The 26,049-nt window shown below is 40.5% G+C and overlaps 1 protein-coding gene across 1 annotated transcript; it reads left to right on the top strand.

The window, feature by feature from the left end:
* Positions 1–25,860, top strand: BMAL1 (basic helix-loop-helix ARNT like 1). The gene is made up of 18 exons (XM_084264146.1): positions 1–39; positions 641–788; positions 3,825–3,845; positions 4,816–4,854; positions 5,168–5,209; positions 6,115–6,272; positions 7,406–7,485; positions 8,482–8,574; positions 9,471–9,588; positions 11,667–11,816; positions 13,124–13,370; positions 17,780–17,886; positions 18,218–18,368; positions 18,919–19,007; positions 20,900–21,008; positions 22,803–22,896; positions 24,491–24,593; positions 25,177–25,860. The coding sequence occupies exons 2-18, from the start codon at positions 649–651 to the stop codon at positions 25,335–25,337; spliced, it is 1,902 nt and encodes a 633-aa protein (XP_084120272.1). The 5' UTR covers positions 1–39; positions 641–648; the 3' UTR covers positions 25,338–25,860.
* The last annotated feature ends 189 nt before the right edge of the window (positions 25,861–26,049 follow it).

The following is a 26,049-nucleotide window of genomic DNA, read 5'->3' on the forward strand; positions in this document are numbered from 1 at the left end:
TTTCCCCAATTGATTCAGGCTTCCAAGACAGGCTTTCAGGTAAAAACAGTTCTGTTTCACAGTTGATGCCATTTAGCAATACATAAGCTTTTCACACAGTTTCTTCCAACAGTGTAATTATTTTGAGTCTAGGGGATTCAAATGTATATGTTTTGGATGAAAAAGCTTATTAGATCTGTTTGTATCTTTAACAAGTATTCTTAGACCATCACTGGGTTATTAGTTTTTATTTATAGGATCTGCTGTGGTGGAGGTGTTGTTGTTCCATGAAATTCAGTGGAATTAGAGCTCTCATTAGTCAGTGAAAGACAGACAACTTAGCCCTTATTTTCTAGAAGCAGTTAGCTGGCCAGGTTATATAAGTGTAAACCTGGTTGAGTTAAAGATCATGCTCACAGTTCTTTTAAAAAACAATTGTGTGAAGTAACATGATTTGAGAGTGCTCATGCATTCAATACGCCAATGTTTGGAAAAAGAAGATTTGTCTGTTTGCTTTATCACAAAAGGAAATAATAGAATTATTTTTTTTGTGGGTTTGAGAATGTGAAGTTTGAAATTTGTTAGTTTCTAGGGGTTTTTTTTTGAAAATATGTAAGCTTCCGCTCCGAATAATGTGGTGCTATTTTTTTCCCAATGTTAGACAATCCAATGGCAGACCAAAGGATGGACATATCTTCTACAATTAGTGACTTTATGTCACCAGACCCTGCTGACTTGATCTCCAGTTCCCTTAGCACTTCAGGAATGGATTGTAATAGGAAAAGAAAAGGAAGCTCTACGGATTATCAGTAAGTTGGATTTCTCTTGATTTAACACAGCTAAAAAGAGGTTGTAACACAACAATACAGTGGGAGAAATTATAGAAATACTTTATAGCCATTTTAAAATACCTTTTCATGACAACCTGTCAAAAAGCTTCTAATGAAGAAAGAAGCCACTCTGCAGTAAGAGGAAAGTTTATTTAATAGTACAAACAAATCCCTCATCTCAGTGCAGCTAGAATTGAGAGCTATCTAATGGGGTAAGGCTGAAGAAAGAAACCTTTGGCCAATGAAAGGGGGAAAGAAAAATTAATACTAATCAAGTGTACAGTGTGAAGGTTGATTATATCGACCATTTACATAAAAATAGAATGACTAGAAGGGAGAGTAGATTGTATTCATTAAAAAACAGAAGCAAAACTGGGAATAGTTCCTTTTCTTCACCTATCTTTTGCCTTTTTAGTCACTTCCTATCTGTGTGCTGCCAACCTTTGCCTGATGAAGCTATTTTGGTCTCTCAGTTGAATGTGAATCTGAGTAGTCTCTGGTTAGCAGCAGTATATCTGTTTTTCATTTGATCAGCTGATTTAATCCTGTGTTGGTCCTTGACTGTACATCACTACTCCTGACAAAAAACCCAACTTGATTCTGTCTGAATCAGCGGTAGAATGTTATTTTCTTTCAAGAAAATAATAAATTCTGTGATTATTTTTTTTTTTATTTTTCCTTATTAGTGCTTGCTAATAACAGTGCTCAGAAGCATTGGCCAAACCATAATTTCTTTGGCAGGTGTTAGAAATAGAAAGCAATCACACCAGCTCTGATTTAGAATAGTAAAGGTTGTGATTATGTCTCTTGGTTTTCCCAGTGTGTGATGACTTCTGCACTAGGTACACCAAGACCAAACCTACCTACCCTTAAGTCACTATGTGAACTACGTAACTTTACAAAGTCTAGCTGCAGGGTAACTTATGAATGGGTTCCACCCTTCATTAATATCAGACTGTAGTCCATTTTGGCATAAATTAGCACAGATTTTATCATAGTAAGTCTTTGCATTGTTGGCAGTTCTTTTTACAGAGAGGGATAGAATTTTTAATCCATGCTGAACATGACAATTAAGGAATTAGGTTTCGTGTCCATAGGATTTTTTTTTAGGAGAACTCATGTGTCAGATGTTAAGCACTGTTTAAAGGCCACAAACCTATGGCATACATACCTTCTCTAGTATGTGTTTAGTCTTCCTGAAAAGTACATGACTCCCACTAGTTGAATTGGCTACTACAAAATTCAGTGAACCGCCTCAATCTTACCAACTTCCTCTTCTCTAGAAAGGATTTCTCCATCTTTATTCTTCTGGGTAGGAAGCATTGCTCAAGCCCTCTTTTCCAAAAGACAGCTTACTCTTGTAAGTTATAATTCTGCCCTTTAGGTTGTGTGTGCATTTTCTTAAATATGTGAAAACACTGTTTCCTTAAATCCTAAGTAAAATAAGCTTACAACAGCTGTCATCCTCCCGCAGTTCATGTTGTGTTGCAATGGAAATGGTGGCTAGTAAATAATCCCATTTTAAAATAGAGTTTAAGGTAGTCTTCCTTGATTCCTCCTATATGTATGTATTAGTAAATGTTGTTCTGAAATGCTACAGTTCAGCTTTTCCCACCTGTTAACAACAGTTTTTTTACGTAAATTGTGTGAGTGTCCAGTTTTATGCTTCATTTAACAGTGAAGTCAGGGAATAAGGAAGGAGGAAGATGACTGTTTTAGGGTGGTTCTTTGTTCACCATTTGAGTACCAGCAAGCATATTGATCAGATGTGCATTCAGCTCTCCAGACCAGCTTCTTTTCAATGCTTTCTCCTACCACTCCTCCAGGAAAATTTGTCCAACCTGTTGCTGTCACTTTAGTAAGGGTTGTCTGTTTGCCATTACAGTTTGCTTTAGTCAGTCTAGAATCCATGACTTCATGCACACAACTTAAACAGTTAATTTCTTTTCTTTGGAGCAGCGTTTGAAATAAATATAGGGTAAGAAAAAACTATCCTGAATCATTTGTAACTTACCTTGCACTTCTTTTTAGCCTTAGAAAATCCCAGAAAACAAAATCTATATGAATTTTGTCACAACAGACCTCCTGCAGCTAAAGGTGGCATCAGAAGTGGAAAACTGATGCCTCATGTCTAAGTCCTCTAGACCTCCATGTTTGTGAGCATCAGAAATGCTTTGAGCCATCCACTGACAATAACTCAGTTTTACAAATTGAGACCCTTAGCATTATTCAAATGTCTGTGATTAGTTTCTAAAAAAGACGATTTAAAAGTGCAACAAACAATCTATGAAAAACTAGCATGTTTATATTTAAGAAGCCTAATGTCCAATGTTGAATAGGAATAACTAGTGTTTTAATGGCTAGTACTAGAAGACTTTTCATAAGGGTCTTATAAAACATAGCTTCTTAACATGTTAAAGCTCAGTGGTATTTGAGATGACTTTACGGTCTTGAAGTAATGCCAGCCAGTTAGCTTGCATGCAGAAATTCTGTTCAGTTTCCTTATGGTATCCTTATGATATGATAAAGTCTGTATGAAGTTCAGAATTAGGACTTTAGTACTGACTAATAGGAAATGTTCATCTGTTGTACTGGGTACAATCAAAAGATGAGAAAATTGGGATACATTTTTAAAAATATTTTATTTTTAAAAAATAATTTCTGGCCTTAGTCGTCTGAAATCCCATTTTTCTAATCACAGGGGCAACACACACAAAGCTCAGATCTTTCATTTCTGAATATAAAACAATGTCTCAATGATTTGCATAACATATTTTAGGTTAGTTGTTTTACTAGTCTTTCACATGAAGTATAATGAACTATGCTATCTCTTAAAAAGCAGAATTGCTCTTTCAGAAAGATTAATTTGAAGAAGTTTGTCCCCTTAGATTACGTTCACTGCTATTGTCTTGTTTTCCTTGTGCTTTTCCTTTCAAATAGAATATAAATTAGCTTGAATTGACGTTATTCTTGTTTCATATGTATGGTGTACTTTCTTTTTCTTTTCTTTTTCAGACTTGATGGCTTTCCTTTTGAGTAAGTATAAATATTTTAATAATCAGTTTCACTTGAAAAAGATGCTTGGTGTTTTCCCTTGCCTTTCCCTAAAGTTTGCAGTTAAAGTAAACCAGAGCAAGCCAGGCTTAAGAGTGTGTCTTCAAGCAGAGTTGTACAGGTTTAGATGTATCAAAGCATTCTCTTCCTAATCATCTTTGTCTGACAGTGCTGTAGTATTAGACATTCAACTTTTTCACCAGATACAGCTATGAAAACTTGTGTTTTCCTCTTCCTTGTTTCTGTACATATGGTTACAATATTAAAGTGTTATTAGGAGGATCCTTTTCATTCTGCATACCTCCTTACTTACATTTTTTCTGTGTTGAGACAAAAATAACCATGTATGTGAAAGTTGCACTAATTTAAGATCTGCCTGGGTAGTTTCATACAATCTCATTTTGTCTGTGCATTTGTCCCTTTCCAATGGTTGGTTGATTGAGATCATTACCATCTCCCATCCCAAAATATCCTACCATAAGGCAAACTAAACTGTAGAATGTGGGCATCTACACAGAGTAATTCAGGGCAATTTGTGAATTTTGTACTAGATGCTTTGATAACTGCCTCTGGTTGAACTTTTAACTGTATTAAAAACAAGTTGTTAGCCCTATGAAAAAATACCTGCTTAGATATGCCAATTTTTTCCCCTCTAGTTAACGGAAAAACATTTTTATAACAGATGATATCTTTGAACTGCAGCATGTTTTACTGTCAAACACATCAAACTGTGCCATTTGTTAGCTCCAAAGGAGACCTGCTAATTTAAGAAAATGTTTTAATATTATAAAAACCACACAACTACTTTAGTCCTTCCAGGTTCTTGTTTTTCTATTATATTTTGTATTTAGGATTTGAAGATAAGAATACTTTATTCTAATTTTACAAGAGTTTGATAAATTTTGTTAATCCTGCTTCATTTGTAATATATTGATTTATTCTGTTTCTGCAGGGAAGGTATGGATACAGATAAAGATGACCAGCATGGAAGGTACTACTGACAGTCATTAAAGCATTAGTTCCACGGTACTGGCATAGGGACCTGTTCTCAGTGTCACTGTGGTCAGGTGTCCCACATTGCTTCTTTGCTGGGCGGAGGCGTAAGATTGTTGAACAAATTAAAACACATGAAAAAAACCCAGATTTTGAGCCCAAATTTTATAAATAATGTTATTTTCTGAAGAAAGGTTAAATATTCAAATTTATTTTTAAACAGTATTTTAATGAGTGTGAGTAGTTAGGTACATATAGAGATTTGTTTTCAGTTTTTTCAACACTAACTTTGTGATATAATTTTTCAACAGATTGGAGTATACAGACCAACAAGGCAGAATAAAAAATGCAAGGTAATACTCTAAACAAATACACTGAAAACAATTGACCTCTTGCCTTTTTTCTTATCCTAAAGATATCTTCCTTTTTTCCCTTCTTCTGGCTTTGACCTTCTATTATTTTTTTATAAATTTGCACTGTTAACATTCTTCATGTATAGACTGCATCTAGTTTTATGAAAACTCTATTTTAGTCACTTCTGTTAGTATCATCATTGAAATTGAAGTCTATGTGTTTCCAATAACGTTACATTTATTTCTTTCAAATGTAAGAGTGTTGTGACTCTCTAATAAAGGTAAGTATGAACCAGAAAAACCCCCAACTTGGTTTTATCATTTTTCCTGGTTAAGAATAGTTCAGTGGTATCTCAAATAGTTCAAATGGGAAGCTGTAGGTGAAGTAGAATTTTTACATTAGCATAGCCAGAAGTAGTTTTAAATACTTAGTCCAAATAGTGTAGGGATTACAAATTCTTAGTTGAATGCTTTACTCTTTATTTTTATACACCTGAATTTGCTTCACTGTAATGGTTATGATTCCAGTTAAATTTCAGTGTATGTGCTAAAAGCACAGTGCTAAAAACAGTGTTGTACAGCAGTAGAAATCTCAGGTAATTTTGTACTGTTTAGTGGGTTTCAGAACTGAGGATTCAGCTTACACTATGGCCAAGATGATACGTATTTTCTGGTACATTGGTGCTATATGCTGCAGCCTTGCCTACTGCTTTTAACTGTTACTCACCCAAATAACAAACATTGCGTGTCTGAAGAATTCTCTGTGTGGATGTCTTTTTCACAAGGATAGGAGGGTAACCGAGTTAACACAAGGTTATTTTTGTGGGTTTGTTATACTGGATTTAGGGCTTTTCTTATACATTATTTTTGTAATGTTTTTCTGTTTTCCTCGTTACCTTGTTTAGGGAGGCTCACAGTCAAATTGAAAAAAGGCGTAGAGATAAAATGAACAGTTTTATAGATGAACTGGCATCCTTGGTACCGACGTGCAACGCTATGTCTCGCAAGTTAGATAAACTCACTGTACTGAGAATGGCTGTCCAGCACATGAAAACACTACGTGGTAAGTTGTCTGGGGGTGGAGGGGAGTCCTTTTGCCAAAAACCAGAGGAATAAAGGGCTTAAGTGGCAGCGTACCGTTCAGTCTTCTGTAGTACTGAGCAACACTTAGTGCGCGAAACTTGTTGGACAGAGAGGTTAAACGTTATGTCTAAGTGATATTCCTACAGGACTTCTGAGGCTTTTTGTTCATACCTTTATCTGTGTGGGAAGGAATGGAGAGTATTTTGAAAATTCAGACTTTTTAAGTAGTTTCTGTTCCAAGCACCCAGAGGGAAACATACAGGTTGGGGAGAGTTGGGGTTGTTGCAATTTCTGTGTGACCTTAAGCTTCATGGGAGAGTGAATCAGTGCTTGGGTACAATCAGTGATGACGGTGAACGCTTAAGCTTTCAAGAAATATGCCCCTGAGAGAAGGTAGTGATGCAGCTGATTTAAAGACAAACTTATTGTTCCAGTTTCTAGGAGACCTGATGTTGTCCAATCATATGTTGTAGCATTTTGAAAGGTTTAACTGCCACTGTCACTTGATGAGGTTAGTACTTCATAGCACTTCAGTGGTTACTAATTGGGCTCTCTTTTGCCTTTATGAAGGGAATAGACTGAGAATTAGTACTCTTTAATAAATAGCAGCCTCGTTTGTTGCTACTTTAGGGCTTTTGGTATTGAGATGTCATGATAATGTTTTTTTGTCTTTGTCAGGGTATGAGAACTGATTTGTAAGTTACCAAGTGACAGTCTGTTTACATGACCATGTCAGTTTTATGAAGCAATAAAGAGAAGAAATAATTTGAAGGCTTTTATTCTTTAATATCTTATTTTTCATTTCCAATTTTGAGGACAGCCCATAAATTGAGCACCACATTTGGGTTAAATTTGTTGAGGAACACTTATATTTGAGGTGGTGTTTGATTTGCATTACTATGTAATGCAGTGTTTGTGCTCTAGCAAACGCTTCATCCTTTTTAGAGTGAATACTGACAAAGATCAAGATGACAGTAAAATAAAATCAAAAAGCAACTTTCATTCTAAAGAACACCTGCAATGAGTGACAGGATAAGAAAGAGCCAAAGGACAAGTGCTCATTTAAGTTTGTATTGTTCCATTTGTGATATGGGGAACTCTTGTTTTCTTTAGGTGCTACAAACCCATATACAGAAGCAAACTATAAGCCTGCTTTTCTATCAGACGATGAATTAAAACATCTTATTCTCAGGGTATGTTTCAGCTTTTAATTAAGAGATATTGATGTCTGTGAATATAACTCTCCCAAAGCAAAACACACCAGTATTTTTCTGCCTTGTATCTCAGATTAAGAATGTTCTAATTGTGGAGGATAGTGAAGAAATCTGCAAGATTATTGCATAAAGCCACTGATGACTAGTGCCTTTTAGTTTAAGTAGAAAGATTTAAGATGGAGATCTGAGGAAACTGATATTGTGATGGTAACCATCAAAATCTTTCGTTCTTCAATGGAATGAACCAAGTTTTCTTGCAGACTTTCTGCCATGGGCTACCTTGACATGATTTTCAGCATCCAGTGATGTAACAAACACCTTTTTTGAGGTTGCTGATGTAACATGACTTAATATGTTTGGCTGCTTGCTGTATACCACTTCTGTACTGTGATGAGTTGTTCATAGTTACGCTCTTCTAGTAGATTGTGTAGTTTGTGAAGCACTGCGGTGTCGAAATGCAGCATATATAGAATATGCAGAATTTAAATTCTGTAGCATTGTGACTCTGAAGCTATGAAACTGGGGCCTAAACCTGCATCCTTGTACATAGCTGAAAGAGTACTATTGAAGCAGGAATTACTTACGTACAGGCACATAAATAAATACCCAGGTTATGTTTGGTTTCTAAAAGAGGAACTATGGAATAAATACAGTTAAAATAATATTCTAATTTGAAGGCATTATTAAACATAATCATAATATTATTGGACAAGACATGAATTCTTTCTTCCCATAAAAGTAATTTTACATTCTGGGCATGATGCCCAGAATGCTGCCAAAAATCTTTGCAGATACAAAAAACCCAACCTTTATTGTAATTTCATATCTTGCCTGTTGACTCAGTTATCTCTAAATGTTAAGGCAGCTCTCCTAGTGTAGAAATTCCACTGTATACAAAATGTTTTAAAAAGTTATAATGATGCAATGAGGATGTAGAACTTAGTAATTTACTTTTTCTCCCCCCGCCTTAATTAGGCAGCAGATGGGTTTCTTTTTGTTGTGGGCTGTGACAGAGGGAAGATACTGTTTGTTTCAGAATCTGTCTTCAAGATCCTCAACTACAGCCAGGTACTCTTTTCCATTTTAAGCTCTGTTAGGCCTTAAAAGATTTGAAAGCTTTTTTCTGATTAGATGTTTATATGGAGGGGCATTTATGTAAATAGTCTGTCTTGAAAACCGAGATTTGGTGCAAAGGAAGTGCTTTTCTCTGCAATGTCACTAGAGAAGATTGTTTTTGGTTTCCATTCAAACTGAGGAGGTGAAAAGGAACTAAACTTCATGGATTGATGCATTCTGATCAGAGATTTACTCTCAGGCTTGTAAAACCATTATCTAATTGGGAGTGTAAGCAAATCAGTCTAAGGTTCTTCCAGTAGCTTCACATAATTTTTTTGTCTTCGTATTCTTTCTGTCTGTTCTGGTTTTGCTGGCATACTTGCTGATGGAAACAGGGAAGCAATTAGACTAAAGCCAGGTTTTTAACATCTCATTAACATGTATTGTATAAATAATATTCTTCATTCTTGTTGTCATCTAACTTCCTTACCAAATTTAAAAAATGTATTAGCTGCAAAAGTTTTCCTCAGCCAGCCTTTTAGTGAGGTATATCCTAAATGCCTACTCATCATGTAGATGTTGAACAAGAACACTTGCAGCTATGACTTCTTGCCTTCAGTCTTGCTTCATGTGCTACACATTTGAAGAGAAACCAGAATATTTAATGTCAGTGGATTGAACACCCTATTTCTGTAAAAGTCTTACTAAAAATACTGAAAAAGAATTACTATGGAGTATTAACTTAAACATGCAGAGGAAACATACATTCCATTAAATCTTGGATCTTTGATGTGTGATGTTCCTTGGTTAGACTTACATGGAAAACGATTGTTTCTAATAGATGATAAACTTGGGAAAATATACTGAACAAGTAGTTTGATTTTTGACTGAATATTCAATCTCTACAGAATGACTTGATTGGTCAAAGTTTATTTGATTACCTTCATCCTAAAGACATTGCCAAAGTGAAGGAGCAGCTCTCTTCTTCTGACACTGCACCACGAGAAAGGCTTATAGATGCAAAAAGTAAGTATGACCACCTTTTCAGAAACAGTCATGTAGCCAGGCACAGTGCTTCTGAGTATTTGTCCAATGTCACAAGTGTGTGTGTGGTGGTGGGGCGTGCTGTGTGGAGGCTTTAGGTTGGTAGGGTGAAAGGTATGGAGGAGATACCTGGCCATAGAAACGAATAGGTTTGCATGCACTGCGTTATAGGTGCATTGGTTTCACTGGCTTTACCTGTATCCTGTCTTTCCCAGACATCAAAGGTTTATTTCTTCCCATTAAAACCTATGAAGCATTTGTTCTAATTCACCACTCTCGTGGTTGGAATACACTCAGTATTATTCTGGTATTCCTTAGCTGTCAGTCAAGGCAGCGGATTCTTTTCATTACTTACTGCCACTTCCATCAATGATCTAACCTTTCTCTTATAAGGTTTCTAACCTGATCTTTGGAATAATTTCCTATTATGTCTCTTGGCTCTTTTCCACTCTGGTATTTTAAAGTAGTTCTGTATCTCTGCTGCATTTGAGGTGAGTGGGTGTTTAATTCACTCTGATAACAGGAGTCTGCATTGCTTAAGTAGAAGATCATATCTTACACCTGCAGATTTCCAGGTCATTAAGTCTCATGCTTGACAGGAGCAGAAATCTCTAGGATCTCATCTTAAAGAATCTGCCAGCCCAACTTCAGAAACTGAAGCTGAGAGATGTCATTCCAGGGCAGTGAGCCTAGAGGCTCCAGCTGGATCAACTGAAGTTTTTCTGGCTCCTGGTTTTGTCTGGTTGTCAAGCATGTATATCCAGTGCTAGCTCCTTTTTTTTGTACGCCTCTGACAAAGTTAAGGCAAAAATAAATACTATGAATTACTGTCTTCCCATCTGCCATGATAGACTGATTGGTAGGATTTCAGGAACTCGTATTCTTAAGAGTACTAGTTTGTATGTATGTATGTCTGTATGAGTGACTCGAGCACAGCTTGTACTCTCACCACTGAACAGTAGTTTAGAGTGCATGGGGTGCAGGACAGTCTGACCTCCTTGAGGTGACCTTGCTCAATTCTAATTTTAAGGGAGGCACACTTTACAACATTGGCATCATTGTTTTCCTCCTCATGTTAAAAGCCTACAGAGCCCTAGGTTTTGTACATGTTCGTAGCTGTTCATTTGCTTAAGTGGACAGCAAGCTCTGGAAAAGTTGCTGTGTGGTTTAAATCCTCCATCTACTCTTGGAGCAGTGTCCTCTGGAGCTCCAGCTGCATCAGTGGTGTTGCTGATACCCGTGCTCCTGTTGCACACCAGGAGCTCTGCTTGTACCAGACCTCTGCTGTTGGCTCCCGGAGTTGATGTGTGTTTTGGTACTGTCTGTCTTTGGATACTTTGTACAGAAAAGAATCTAAGAATCTCCTGCAAGAATATGATAAAGATCAGGACTACTTGTTAGGGTGTGTTTGTATGCACTTATTTCTACACATAACTGGGGGTCTTGGGGATTTGTGTAGTTCACTGCTACCTTTTTTTTCCCTCCATCTGTCAGAACAATGAAAAATACCTGATGTCTAGGAACATACCAGTTGAAATGGACCTGGAATGACACTGGGCCTCTTCTGCTATATATGTGCATATGTACTTTCTTTGTGGGTGTTGTGGTAGAAAAGTCTTCAGGTCTGAAAGGTCCAGGGTCTATTGAGTTACTATGTATGAAGCACCACTCTGGTTATGGCTAAATAATCTCTATTTTTAATTAGTTGATTAGTAGTCAAAGAAATTGTCATGTTTATTGCAAAAACTTGTGTGGACTTGTACAATGTTTTGCTAATCTTTGTATTTACAACCCTACGTTCTCAGCTGGCATCAATGTTTTTGTGCTAGAAATTGTAGTCAGAAGTTCTAATGTTGATGTGGTCAGTTAAGTCCTGCACGTAATCACTTTGAAAATCTCCAAAACAGGACTACTTCTCCTGAAGAAGTATAAGAAAGGACTTCTGTGCAAGTCCCAGCAAAACTGAAACATCGTACAGTGGGATTGTATGATGTAATCATTTGTATGGTTTACTTTTTACCTGACAAAGAAGACTTCCTCACTTCCTCTGTTTGCTACAGCTGGACTCCCAGTTAAAACTGATATAACACCTGGGCCATCACGACTATGTTCTGGAGCAAGACGGTCCTTCTTTTGTAGGATGAAGTGCAATAGACCTTCAGTGAAAGTAGAAGACAAGGATTTTCCATCAACCTGTTCAAAGAAGAAAGGTAACAATTACACATTTTATTACCAAATGTATAAAAAAGCCTGACTCACATTACAGTTGCTTGCTTGCAGTGGTTAATTTGTTTATATTTATTGAACCCTGGCAATATTTCTTATTAAGATCTTGAACTATATCTAGATCTATTACTTCATACTTCGCCTCCCGCTCCAACTGTAGCTTTTACATAGTGTATTGGCTATAAAGCCAAATTGTCCTCCCTGCTTTCTTGCAATTTTTGCAGGCAGTTTGTGCTGACAGTTCTGGTGTGGTTACTGCATCTTCTTCAGGCATTGATTGTATTACTGTATTCAGTCCTGACCTTCTAGCCAGTGTCTCCGTCAAAGGGGAGCTGTTACCCATTCTATTTCCCTGCTCCATACTTGACAAGTGATATTTGGTTGGATATCCATCTCTTAAAAAATAGTTTCTTCTGAGTTTATCTGCTGTTTTGGTATATTGAGTACTGGAAGCAGTATTTCTACACCAGAAGTATTTGGTCGTTATCAGAGTTGGTCATATTATTTTCCTCTGCAGGGTGGTGTTGTAGACATGCTGGAATGTATATATTTAGTCCAAATTTGGAAGTTTCTTCTTTGAGTACTTTGGATAATACATTTGATGTTAGTGGCAGGTGTGAGCTAGGGACAGAAGGCAGCCTCAGTGTTTTCTCTGGGTGGGACAGCTATCCCAAGTACTCCAGCTTCAGCTTTGGGTTGGGCTTTAGTCCTCATCCCTGAGGAAACCAGTTTGCGCAGTTAGGTGTACACCTCTTGCTCTGGAAGTTTTCCTTGCAGTTTTAAGGCCTGCTCAGTGCTGAGGAGTCCGAGTTCTCCTTACAGGTACTGACTGTATTGCTTGTCACTGAGAATCTTCATCCTCACCTCTGTGTACAGCTGTTCCCTGTGTAGACCAAACAGTGTCTGTTCTGCTGAACAAACCGTTCTGCTGTTTTGTAGGAGCCTCGCATTAAGCTGAACAAGGCGTCTTATTGATTAATATACTGACTTCTTAAAACATTCCTTTAGATGATTTGCATCTTTTGCTGAAATAATAGTGTGATGCAATTCCTACTTAAAAATTATCGAATAGTCAGAACTGCATAGTGTTTCAGTATAAACAGCAGTTTTGCAGAGGGAGATCTCAGACATGCTGTATTGGAGCAGTAGTGAAAAATCCTTTAGAGAACAGTATCCTAAATTTCCTGGATCCTTACCCAGGAGGAGATGCATTGTTAGCAGACCTGAGATGAAATCCTCCAAAGCAATATCCGTGACCTAACTGCTTTTTCTGTTGTTTTTCTTTTTACAGCAGACCGCAAAAGCTTTTGCACTATTCATAGTACAGGATATTTGAAAAGCTGGCCGCCAACAAAAATGGGACTAGATGAAGATAATGAACCAGATAACGAGGGCTGTAATTTAAGCTGTCTTGTTGCAATTGGACGGCTGCATCCTCACGTAGTACCACAGCCAGTCAACGGTGAGATCAGGGTGAAACCTACAGAGTATGTTTCTCGACACGCAATAGATGGGAAATTTGTTTTTGTAGATCAGAGGTAAGAATGCTTGTGATACCTTCCACAATAAGTCACTGTCCAGTATTGTTTTACTAACAGCTTCACTTAAAGCAGTGTAAATGAAAAAAGAAAGGAGTGTTCTTTACAGCTTTTTACTAAATGTTACCTGCAGGTTATTTTGGTCTTTGAGACCCAGCTCAAAGCTATTACTGTGTATTTATTCAGTGTTACTGATTAAATTAAGAGAAACCCACGAATAACTACACCAAAAAAGAAAACAAACCAACAAACAAAACGAACCTACTAGACAGAATAATCGAGGGATTGTTTCTAGTTGTTTTTTTAAGAGAATGTGTATATGTGTTCCTCAGAAACTATGCTGTCCTATGCTTAACCAGCCTCTGTAATTACTACCTCTTTACTTGCGCAAACACTGCGTGGCTAAGTTCTTGCACAGGCTGTGCTACCCTTTGGCAACGTGCACCTTTGTTTAACTCTACCCTTGAACGTGTTCTGCTGAATTAATACTTCTGTCATCTTGTGTATATATAAGAAAGCTTTTCCACAAGCTTTGCTTCGCAGAAAAGGTTATAGAACAGTGTGGTATCTTCTCTCCAGCATCTATTTTATTTATTATCTAAAAGGCTAATTCTTATCTCTTTCAAAAGAAACTGCTTGAATTTGCTTAAGTAGCAGAGACATGACCTGGGTCATCTTTTAAAATTAACGACATCATCAAAAGGGAAAAAAAAAAAGGTGTTGAAGGAAGTTAAGAGAGCTTCTGTTGGGTTGGTTGAGAGGGGTTATTCCATTCCCTTCCTTCTCAGGATAGCTTGCAACTGCCCAAATGAAGCTGTTCTAGGTTGCCTGTGGCTCAGGCTCAGTTGCTTACAATGTACAAAAGCCGAGGCTCAGGAATCTGCCCGTTGGAATTTTTTTCTAGGGTGTGTCTGTGTCAGCTGATTTTTAGTGGACTTTGAGAGGAAATAGAGCTGATAGTCCAGAGAGGAAGTGCAGCAAGGAGAATCTTTGTGTGTGTTATTTACGTGTTTGGGGTGACTGAGTGTTTGGTTTTAAATGGATAGAAAGCTTTTTGAAATACCAACTCTTCAGCAGCGGTGCTTAGAGCACTCTGGGAGCTATGAGAGCATCCACAGCCTTGCTGTCGCTGACAAAACATGCCATTCTGTCATGCCAAAGTACAGGAGCTTTTGAATGAGTTTCATTTTCAAAAGATCAGACACATTCCCCTGATGGATAATTTTGACTCAGAAAATGTTGACCCATTGGATTTAAACACATATGCTCTCATTTAATTGTTTCCCAGCTGTTGTTTACAGACTTTGGAATGTGTATATTACTGCAAAGGGCTCTTTGAAAGGGAATTTTTTTAGAAGAAAGCTTCCCAGCAGGCTTCAACTTAGCATCTCCTGAATCCCTTCTTCCACTGGAGGATATTTAGGCACCTGTTAAATTTGAAACCAATTAATTTCTATGTTGGTTTTGGGTGTGTTTTGGTTTTTTGGGGTGGTTTTTTTCATTTAGACTTGCACTGTCCCTTTGTCATTTGCCCAAGGGAATTCAGGAAGGCAACACTTAAACTCTGGGTCCTGCCTTTACATCCTTACGGATTGCATGGTCCCTGAAGAACTGCTGTAGATTGGGTACTGAGTAGCTGGACTACCAGAGTTAGAACTGCTTAATAGTTTACTGACAAAATGGCAGGCTACACAGAATGGAGTTTTAAAGAGAACTATCCTGATTCTTACTACTTCAGTACTTTTAATGACTCTTAAATTAATGACAATTAAATTTTTACATGCAGATGATGCATACTTCTGGATTTAAAGCTGCCATCTTAAGGTAGAGAAGCAAGCGAAGGAAAAAAGTAAATAAAGGGTGAAGGTCAAGAAAGACAAGGACAATTCCTTCCTTACTTAATAGAATATGGTCACATGTTGAATTCACTGAGTCTTTTGACATCCACTATAATTTGGTCTTATCCTTTCCAAAAAGGTCTGTTTATCCTGCTGTGAAAGTAAACGTAAAAGGTTTCACAAGTTGCTTACTGGAGCCCATATCGGTAGCTACCCTTCTATGTCAGGCTTCCCACCATTGCAGTGCTGTTAAAAGGTTTGCTTACTAAAGTTCTTGGAAAAGTACTTGAATAAGGTTGAATTGGTTCCTATCTCTTCCTTTTTAAAGATAAAAGCCTATGTTTTGCTGCTTCACGATTCTCCACAGGCTCTCAGATAATTCATAAAAGTAGTCTTGGAGCTGTCAGCAGTTTAAGTGACCTGGGATAAGGTTCACCAGACAGCAGCCAATTTGAAAATTTCTCTCATGTGAATATTTAATGTTGTTAAAATCATAGAACAATGTTGGCTGGAAAAAGACCTTTAAGATAATCAAGTCCAACCTTTAGCCTAACACCACCAAGTCATCAACAAATCCATGTCCCTAAGTACCACATCTACATGGTTTTTAAATCCCTCCTGAGATGGTGACTCATCCACTTCTATGGGCAGCCTGTTCCAGTGCTTGACAGCCCTTGTAGTGAAGACATTTTTCATAACATCCAATCTAAACCTCCCCTGGCACAACTTGAGGCTATTTCCTCTTGTCATATTGCTTCTTACTTGGGAGATGAGACCAACACCCGCCTGGCTACAGCCTCCTTTTAGCTAGTTGAGAGTCCAACAAGGTCTCCCCTCAGCCTCACTTTCTCCAGGCTAAACTGCTCCAGTTCTCTAAGCTACTCCTCATAAGACTTATGCTCCAGACCTTTCATCAGCTTTGTTGCTCTGAGGAGCCCAAAACCGATTGCAGTTGGTCTAGTCTTGCTGGACACACTGTTTCTGATACCAGCCAGGATGCTGTTGGCCTTTTTGGCCACCTGGGCACGCTGCTGGCTTGTATTCAGCTATCAGTCAGCACCCCAGGGTCATTTTCTGCCAGGCAGCTTTCTAGACACTCTTGCCTAAGCCTGTGGACTGCACAAGGTTGTGCAGGACCTGGCACTTGGCCTTGTTGAACTTCATACAGTTGGCCTCAGCCCATCAATCCAGACTGTCCTGATCCAACTGTAGAGCCTGGCCACCCTCAAGCAGCTCAGCTCTTCCACCCAAGTGTCTGCAGACTTACAAAGAGTGCTCTTAATCTCCTCATCTAAATCCTTGATATTGAAGAGAATGGGCCCCAGTACTGAGCCTGGGGGGACACCACTTGTGACCAGTTGCTGACTGGATTTAGCTCTATTCAGCACCCCTCTCTGGGCCCATCCATCCAGGCAGTTTTTACCCAGCACAGACCACACCTGTACAAGCCGTGAGCAGCCAGTTTCTCCAGGAAAATGATTCTCCAAAGCAGAGATGTCTTAGAGCTCCCTGTCAAGGAGGACATCAGGTGTAAGCCTGAAGCGGACTTCACTAGTTTTGTGTGCTCACTAGTGAGGAACTCTTGCCCTGGCATCATTCATCCACGTTACTTTGTTTCGATGGTCTTGAGCAGGTTCCCTATAGCTTCTGCAGATACAATTCTGACAGTGTTCTCTGTCTTCCAAATGACATGGTGTACATTTTAGGGTCTTCCTGTGTCCCTTGTCCTGCGTTGTTCCTTTCTCAACTTTATTCTGTCAATAGGAAGTCTAGGATGGTTTTTTGGTTGGTGGCAGTGTTTTGTGTGCCATGGTAGCAGTCATGTACTCTACCTCCTCAGATACTCTCAGAAGTCTGTCTTCTGGGGGCTGGAGGCAAGCCTACACATCCCTAAATCACAAGCTGACAGAAATTCTCCCTTCTCCCCCCCCCAGAGCCAGACACACCCAGTAGGGCTTAAGATTATTCAGGAAACGTTTACTCGTTTACCTACTTCGGTGTAGGTGTGGGTGCAGGCTGGGGCAGGGGGTTGGTTTTGGGTTGGCTTGTCCCACTCTGAAAGACTTGTGATGCAAGGGGAGAAAATTCTCTTGAGACACTTGTAAGAGCGTACCAGCTTGGCCGCTGTGCGACGGCAGCGCTGTGCGTGCACAAAGCAACACGGATGTTCTTTGGGCTGCTGGTGTGTGTCTGCAGTGGCATCTTAGGCAGAAAGTTGTGTATTACCTTGTGGCTGCTATAAGTCAGCTTCATTCTGGTTAAATTCCCAAAGTTATGGTATGTCTCCAGAGCTAGGTTGGGAGCCTTCGAGCCCTGCCAGTGGCAACAGGTCAACTATAATACCTGAGGGCTGTAGGTGTTACATATTTCTTTTAATTACCTGAAAATTAAAAAGAGTATTCTTAATTTTTGTACCTTCTAAGCTGAAAATACCTTTCTGCATTACTTGAGCCTTGCCCAGCTTCAGTGTGAATGTCAATAATCTGTTGCTAATACTTAAATCAGGGAAAAAAAAATTGTTTCACCTTGTTTGTTTGGGTTTTTTCTTCCCCTCTACCTCCCTTCCCCAAGGGCAACAGCCATTCTGGCCTACTTACCCCAGGAACTTCTAGGTACTTCGTGTTACGAATATTTTCATCAAGATGATATAGGACATCTTGCAGAATGTCATAGACAAGGTACGGTTATTAATACTCCAGTAGAGAAACTCTGTAAAAATATTGAGTGGGATCCTGTATTAATGAAACCAAACAGTCTCTGTTTGCAAATGCTTCGGTTAAGAACGTTGTGCTGCATGTGCCAAGCAATATGATTTATATTTTAGACTTCTCTGGATTTTTAGTGAATACTTGAGGTACAGGTTGGGTGAGGGGGGATGACTGCAGAAATACTGTGGGGGTTTGGGGAATGGAGGGAAGAATTAGCTTGAGTTCTCCCTGGTAAAGGTTCTACTTGTATAGTGAAGTTGGGAGTTTGGCACAAGGTTACTTGCTTTCTGTCTGTCTTCAGTTTTGCAGACAAGAGAAAAAATAACAACTAATTGCTACAAGTTTAAAATAAAAGATGGCTCTTTTATTACATTGCGGAGTCGCTGGTTCAGTTTCATGAACCCTTGGACCAAAGAAGTAGAATACATTGTCTCAACAAATACAGTCGTTTCGTAAGTATTTTTCCCTTGGCAGAGAGAGGCCTGTAAATGCTGACTGCTTTGCCCTGTTTCATATGAGATTTGACCTAAATAAGTGTGTATATCCTATATGACATAGGCGTTTTCTCCAGATAACACCCAGAACTGCATACCTGGGGAGAAGGATATCAATTTAATAACTGTAGTAATTTAGTAAGTGTTTATTAAAGCCTGCAGAAATAATTTTTTGGGGGAGGGGGAGGGGGGAAACCTGGGGTTCTAGCCTATGAGAGATGTGTTTCTTTGCTTTTGTAGGAACTTCCCCTCCCCGTTTGTGTTTCCTTGAGGGGTCTGTTCAGGCACAGTGACAGAGTTCTGTTCAGTTCTGCATCAGAACTTTGAGTTCTGACGTGATTTTTCTGGTGGTTACGTAGCCTCAGTGTCAGTCAGTAGCTCTTTCACAGAGGTGATAGGGAATCACCAGCCGCTTAAAACCCTGAAGTGTTCAGCTCCAACCCCCTGGCAGAGTGGCTGTTTCACAGGGCTTTCTGTCACTGATTCTTTTAATTCTTGCAATCTGCAGTACCAACGTTCTTGATAGCGGAGACGCAGCCTTCCCACAGCTTGCGGCTTCTCCACACAGCATGGACAGCGTGCTTCAGGCTGGAGAAGGTAACTACTGGATTGTGAGGAAACTACTGGCAGTGGGGCTTTGTTAGCAGCTGATCCTGCACACACACTTTGCTGCACACTAGCACTGAGAATATATGAAGACCTAAAGAAAAACAAGGGTTAGAGCAAAAAAAGTGCTAATGCTCTGAAAGGGCTACTGCAGTTCTTGCCCTGTTGAATTTGAATATCAGCTTTGGGTATGAGCTGGTCAGAGAGGAGTGAACAAGACAGTGAAAGAAACAAGTATGAACTGGGTTGGTGGAGTGACACAGGAGAAATGTTTGCTGTCATGCGCGGTGGTATCGTACATGATCCCCGAGTGGAGTTCACATTCTGTGCCCAGTGCAGCAACTACTTGGGGCAAAGGGATGGCAAGTGCAGTTTGGCCATTCAGCTTACTGCCCCTCACCTGTCCTTCACGTGACTGATTTGGTCAGGGCAGGAAGACTGGCCTCTGGCAGGCATCATGGGCTGGCTATGAATGCTACAGGTGACCGATCCCCCCTTTGTAACCGGTGGCATGCAGCATCATGTGGAGCAGAGTGTGAGCTCCTAACCCAGTGTTGCTGGAGCAGGGTGGAAGTGAGGAAGAATAGAGGGATGCAGTGACAGCCCGTGGATGAACAACATGATGATAGTACTGAGATTCTTTCCAAACAGCTGGGAACCACTGCTTTTAGAGACCCTACTTACTAGATACCACTTTTGTCAGTGGTGCCTTTATAGCTGCAGAGTGAGGATAGCACAAGTTGTACACAATACCCTTGGCTGAAGTCATGCACAGTTCTGCTAAGCAGGACTCTTCCTTTGGTTATCTCTGCTCTGGAAAATGAGGTTCATTAAGTGAAACTGGGGAGGAGGAAGGGTGGCAAAGCCCGAGACAGCTGGCAGGGGTAGGAAGAGGTGCTGCCATGCAGGCATGATGTTGAGTGATTGAAAGTGGAGTAGCAGCAGTGATGTGGTGTCTGCGCCTTCTGAGAAACGGGAAGAGTACAGAACAAACTGCTCTGCAATAGGGTAAGCCTACTTTTGCCACAATACAGCCTTCAAAAAGAAACTAGATGTCTAATAATGTCAGACTGACAGTTCTTGTCCCCAGAAAAGAAAGCTAATTGAGTGAAGTTCAGTTTCAGGTTGTTCTGGCTCTGCTAAGACTTTGACCTTTTAGGTGAACCTTCTTACCTCCTGATGGGTCTGAGCCCTAGATACGGAGGGCTGCTATTGTTAGATATGAATTTCTAAAAGAAGGTCATTATCCATTACACATAAGCAGTGCTTAGGGCTTTCCTGCCCTTTCAGTGTGCAATCTTTTCTTCACAACACCTTGGAGTATATTGTGGGGCTCCTTCCTGGCTACCTCTCAAGTGTTGTGCAAGTGTCAAATCACATTAAAGTAGCAGCAAGCTCCTTCCTGTTCAGACCTCACTTCTTACATTTTTAGATACTTGCAGTTACCTACAGGGGTTTATCTATGTTCATCAAGTAGCTTGGGCTTATCCCATGTTCGGTGGAATACGTGCTGGGAAGTTCTTTATACAAAGCAAAGAACAAATGTGTTTGGAGATGAGCCTGTTCAGGCACACAGGAAAGCAGGTTGGATGAGCTGTTCTTTACCAAGTCTGGACAAGAGGTACTACGAGATGCTTGAGGCAGCCGGATTCTGACAGGAGCCAGGATCCGTTGTGTGCTTGGTGGCATAGAGGGGTGTTTGAGACTTAACGTATCTCAGTGCAAGTCAGAGCTTTCCATACGTTTCAGTGTACTTGCAGGTTGGTGGAATTGTAAATACAGATCAGAAGGTCCTGCAGCATGTCAAAATATGCCTAATTGTAAATGCTTCTGGAAAAAACTTGGAAGCTTTTCTCTGACCTTTGGGTATCTACTCATTTCAGGTGGCCCAAAAAGGACCCATCCTACTGTACCTGGAATTCCAGGTGGAACAAGAGCTGGGGCAGGTAAAATAGGGAGGATGATTGCTGAAGAAATCATGGAGATTCACAGGTGAGGGGAAATGGGATGAAGCTAAAGGAAATTGATATTTTTTTTTTTAAGAGGAACCTAAGGAAGTCTTTCTTGGTGCTGAATGCAGAATGATACAGTTGTATTTTATAAGCAGATAGCTGCAGATAGCTGCAGATAGCTACAGATGCCAGTGCAGAATACCTGAGGCAGTCAGAGCCCATCGTGAAAGAATGAAAAAGTTCCAGCCTTCCACCTTTCTACTGCAGATGGCTGATATTGGAACTGTTACTGTACTGGTGATAATTATCTGTTTACCAGCAACAATAGTTAAAAAGAACAGCTAAACAGAAACAAATTATCTTCCAGACCATTCTTCTCCCAGTGACTTAAAGGTGTAAGTGGTACAACCTCCAATGCCAATGCTACATGCCAAAAAAGCAATGTTTGTTTTCATGTGATGTACTCTGCTCAGATGCTTTCAGAGTTGTCAGGTGTGTAAGTTCAGCTTGTGTGGTTCTCCTGTGGCTCTTTGAGCATGGACACAGTGATTAAGCTGGCTCTGCCTTCCCAGAGCAGCCTGTCTGAAAGTCAAGTAGTAGGTCTCATGTCTAAACAAGTCTTGTAGCACCTTTCAGAAAGGGACTGAGTATTACATGGCTGTTTCTCACAGCCAGCTCTCCCTCTCGTGTGAGCAGCAGCCTCCAGTGGATATCACTTAATTTCTTCTGGGTAGCAATCCTTCTTGTTCAATTAATTTCCTTTTGGGAGTTGTTCCCTTTCCCATAAAAGCAGTCTCACCCAGCAGATACTTGGTGGCAGTAACTTAACCGTACGGAGCTGCAATTCAGGAAAGCCTTCTGGCCTTTTCCCATAGGAGGGTTTCTGCTGCAGGCCGGAGGCCATTTACATCATTGAGTAAGGGAACAGCACCCCTATCTGTAAGGCTCTTTTCCTGCCTGAGAGAACAGGAAAAAGGAGGAAAAAAAAACCAAAAGTGCCCCACCAAGGCTGGGCTGATACTTTTGAACCTTAACCACCCGTTTCAGTAGCTGGAAAACACTTCATTAGCATCAGCGAGCGTAGTAGTAGAACTTCCCGCCCGTGCTTTTGTTTCACTTGAAGACCCTGGGTTAGTTCCAGTCCTTTTTCAGCAGCTGTTACTATTTTCCAAAGCTGCCTTCTGTTCAGCTTTCCCAGCGGAACTCTGCCAAGGATAAGATTCCCATTTCCATTGCTTTTCTCTGTAACTACCCTTCCTCTGTGCAGCCTAGAGATTTGCTGGTTCTGCAGTTAATACATTATTCACTAATATGTAAAAAAAGATATTTGATCAGGCTATGGAAAATTGAAGTGAAAAATGCTGCTTCAGACTGTTTAAAAAACGAGCTCTGTCAAGTAGCCAGTGTGCTTCTGTAGCAGTTGCTCACATAAGAAGCTGAGGTTGCTGTGACTGAGGCAGCTCAGATTCTTTGCTTGTCTAAATTGAAGTAAAATACCAAAGAAAAAAAAGATGCTTTCCTCAGTATCCAGGACCTTTTCCTTCTGCCTCTGTGAAGGCGGTATGGGAACAAATAATGGGGGAGGAGGTGAAGCTTGCAGATCGAGCAAGCCGGGCAGTTCATGCACAACTGTTCATCTGGCTGCAGAGAAGAATGTTGCTACTGCTGATTTCAGTAACACTGGGAAAGCGAGGAAGTTAAAAAATGAACTTCCATTTTTGCAACACCTTTAGTTTGCTGCCTTGTATTGAAGTGGCATTTGAAACTCCATGTCTCTGGCACCAGAGTCTCAAAGTTGCTGGTAAATTCATTCCCTTGTTTATCCCTATTTTAGGATAAGGGGATCATCACCTTCTAGCTGTGGTTCAAGTCCGCTGAACATTACCAGCACACCCCCACCTGACACATCCTCCCCAGGAGGCAAGAAGGTAAGAACTAGCTTTACAGAGTCTTGCAGCAGTAGTGGCAAGCAACGTGAGGTCATGCTGACAGAATCATACCTGGTGTGGAACTTCTGGCTGAGAGAGTCTGACAGCAAGTCAGAGTGTTCTGGTGGCCAGAATCCTGTAACAGTAGTCCCTGAAGTGCAGAGACCGGGAGTTCTTAAACCGTGGCAGCTTTTGAACTCCACCTGCTCTTCAGATCCGTTTTCAACAGAGTGCAGGAAACAGTGCTCCAGAAACTCTTTACCACCACATACTGGTGAAGACTGGGAGCGCTGGTGTTTGAGCACTGGCTGTGCTCAAAGAAATCACAACACTTCCTTGCTGCGGTAGCACAGAATACGACAACCAGAGGCTTTGCAGCGTGCTGACGGATTATTGACAGTCAGTACCATGTACCATACCTTGTTCTGAGATTGCCTGAGGAGCACTCACGTACCATTCCCAGCGCAGCACCACCTGAACGCTTGCACTGGCTGCATTAAGGTCATCTAGTAAATTGGTGCTTATGGCAGTAGGTGTATTCAGGGTACAAAGAGCACTTACCCAAACGTTTATTCAGTGCTCTCACACACTGCCTCATACTCTACCTTCTCCCCACCCCCCACCCCCCCCCCCCCCGAAATTAATGACTATAGATAAAAATGTGTGTACTGCTGGAGCATAACAGTAACAACTTCTGTTTATGCCTGGCTGGCTTTGTTCTTGACGTAAACCTTGACGTTGGAACAGAGTTATTCTAGTAGTAGTTATTCTTGCTCCTTCTGCCCTACAATAATTCAACATAATCTAGTAAGGGCTACTGTAAGAGAATAAAGGAAAACACAGAGCTGGGAGTTTCTGATATTGGCACCTCCTCAATTCTTCTCCTTAGTTAAAGACTATGTTTGCTAGAAATGAGGCCAAGTTCCAGCCGATGCTGCCCTCAGCAGGGAGCTCACAATACTTGCCTTCGACTGTGCACACCTCTGAGCAGGTCAGAGCTATGGCTCATGTTCAGCTGTTCTCTCACAATGTAAGAATCCCAGAGAAGGCTCTTCAGTTCCTGCTGAGCTCTGGTGTACATGGTACTGCTGTGCTGCTGTGTACCAAACGCATTTAGGCTTGTAATCCAGGAGCAGTGCTCTGCCCATGCATCCTGTCTCTACCTGGGAGGACAGTGCTCCTACAATGAAGGATCTGAGTTGACAACACTTCACATATGCAGTATTTGTAAATTCAGAGCTGTGCTGTAGTTAGCTGTAATTACTGTCACTTACAGGTGGAATAATTAGATGACCCACAGAAATCCCCTGAGGACCTTTGCTAATATTTTTTGAGGAGTTACTTTAAGAAGTTTGGCATGTAGTACTGCCTTGATCTCCACCTTTCTGGTGGTGATGTACTGTCCACCTGACAGCTGCTTGTTGGGCATAATACAGAAGTAGTAGTTCCTAGCTGACTAATCTGATGGGCTGGGCTTTAGGTGGTGTGCTTTTTCAGGAAGTCTATCTTCTCGGTATTAAAAACCCCAACATTGGACAACTTAAGACTTAATGCAACATTTCTTGCTGGTTTATGGCTACTTGTTTCTTTCAAGATCTTGAATGGTGGCACTCCAGACATTTCTTCAGCTGGGTTACTGTCTGGGCAAATCCAAGACAACTCTGGTTACCCGTATTCTGACAGCTCCTCTATTCTTGGTAAGTGAAGTCACACACTAACTTGCCTCCGTGCCAACTAACTGCATAGAAACTCTAACGTGAAAGACGGTGGGTTTTACTGCAGCCACTGAGAGGAAGTTACTCTTCAATAGCTGAGGCATAAAGCACACAAGTCACCACTGCTTGCCTAAAGGTGTTGGGGGAGCAAGGGTGGGGGGGCTACAAGGGCAGCAGCCTGGGGGTCTATTTTGCTAGCTCACTTCATGTTGTAAGCTGGTTTAGATAGCACTTGGAAAGGCTTTCCTCTCCCTGAATTGGGGTGTTAGCTGAACTCCTCACCTGCTCTTTGAGACTGCTTTTAAAGGACTGAAGGTGAGAAGCAGGGCTCAGCTGACTGAGGTGTTGAAGGCTGTCCTTATTAGGCATGCATTCCTTGTTCTGACACCCAGGCATCTGTGGTGTCCCTCAAGCTGTGGCAACCTGGTCATACAAGAATAATGCTCCCACAACAGTTGAGCCTGTTCCAACATTCTGCTTCCAGCTGTGCAGCAAGGGCCCTTAGCAAGTAAAGCAAATGAGGTAGAACTGGCATTCTGACAGCTTCCTGTATTTGTGCCTACAGGGGAGAACTCTCATATTGGCATTGATATGATTGACAACGACCAGGGATCAAGCAGCCCTAGCAATGACGAAGCAGCGATGGCTGTAATAATGAGCCTTCTTGAAGCAGATGCAGGCCTTGGTGGCCCTGTAGACTTCAGTGATTTGCCATGGCCCTTGTAAATGATGCACCTGGCTTCAACATCCAAATATCAAAGTGCATTTACTGGTGGAGTTCTACAGTCTGTGAAACGTGTTGGACTGAAGCTTTTATGTACAAGTCTCATAAAAGCTGTATTGGAACGCAACTCATCCTACCATGTGTAACTTCAGACAAAGTGGAATAACCTGCTACAGTGTTCTGTGTTGATTTGGTTAGCTGTGTATAGCTTGCAATACTTGTATATTTTGGATTCTGTTGTTGGAGATTTTTTTTAAATCACTGTGCGACTCACTGGCATCAGTGGTAGCTTTTATATGCAAATGACCATTTCAGATGTATGGTGTGTTTTTACACTGCAAAACAGTCCCCATGTGGATATTTCTTATACTAATTGTACCATAAAGCTGTTTATTCTTTCTTGTAAGAATCCTTTACTATAAATATTGTTAAAGTGTAATGTATTAGACAGTTAAATATTTTTAAAATAAATGTTTCCCTTGTTCTAAGATGGAGCATTTACTTTGATAAATAAATTTGATAAAACCCTGCTGAAGGTGCATGCTAGAAGCAGTTGCCAATTTATCATTTCTTTAGCCTTGGGGCACGAGGGAGGAAAGATGCTGCCATGCAGCAGGTTAAGATCATCTGACATAGAAATCTGGTAAAGAAACACTTGTCACTTATTAACTATCCGGCCCTGAGGAAAGAAAAGCAGCTACCGTCCAAAGTCAC

The sequence above is a fragment of the Gallinula chloropus genome, assembly GCF_964237585.1.
Source record: "Gallinula chloropus genome assembly, chromosome: 4".
Lineage (NCBI taxonomy): Eukaryota > Metazoa > Chordata > Aves > Gruiformes > Rallidae > Gallinula > Gallinula chloropus.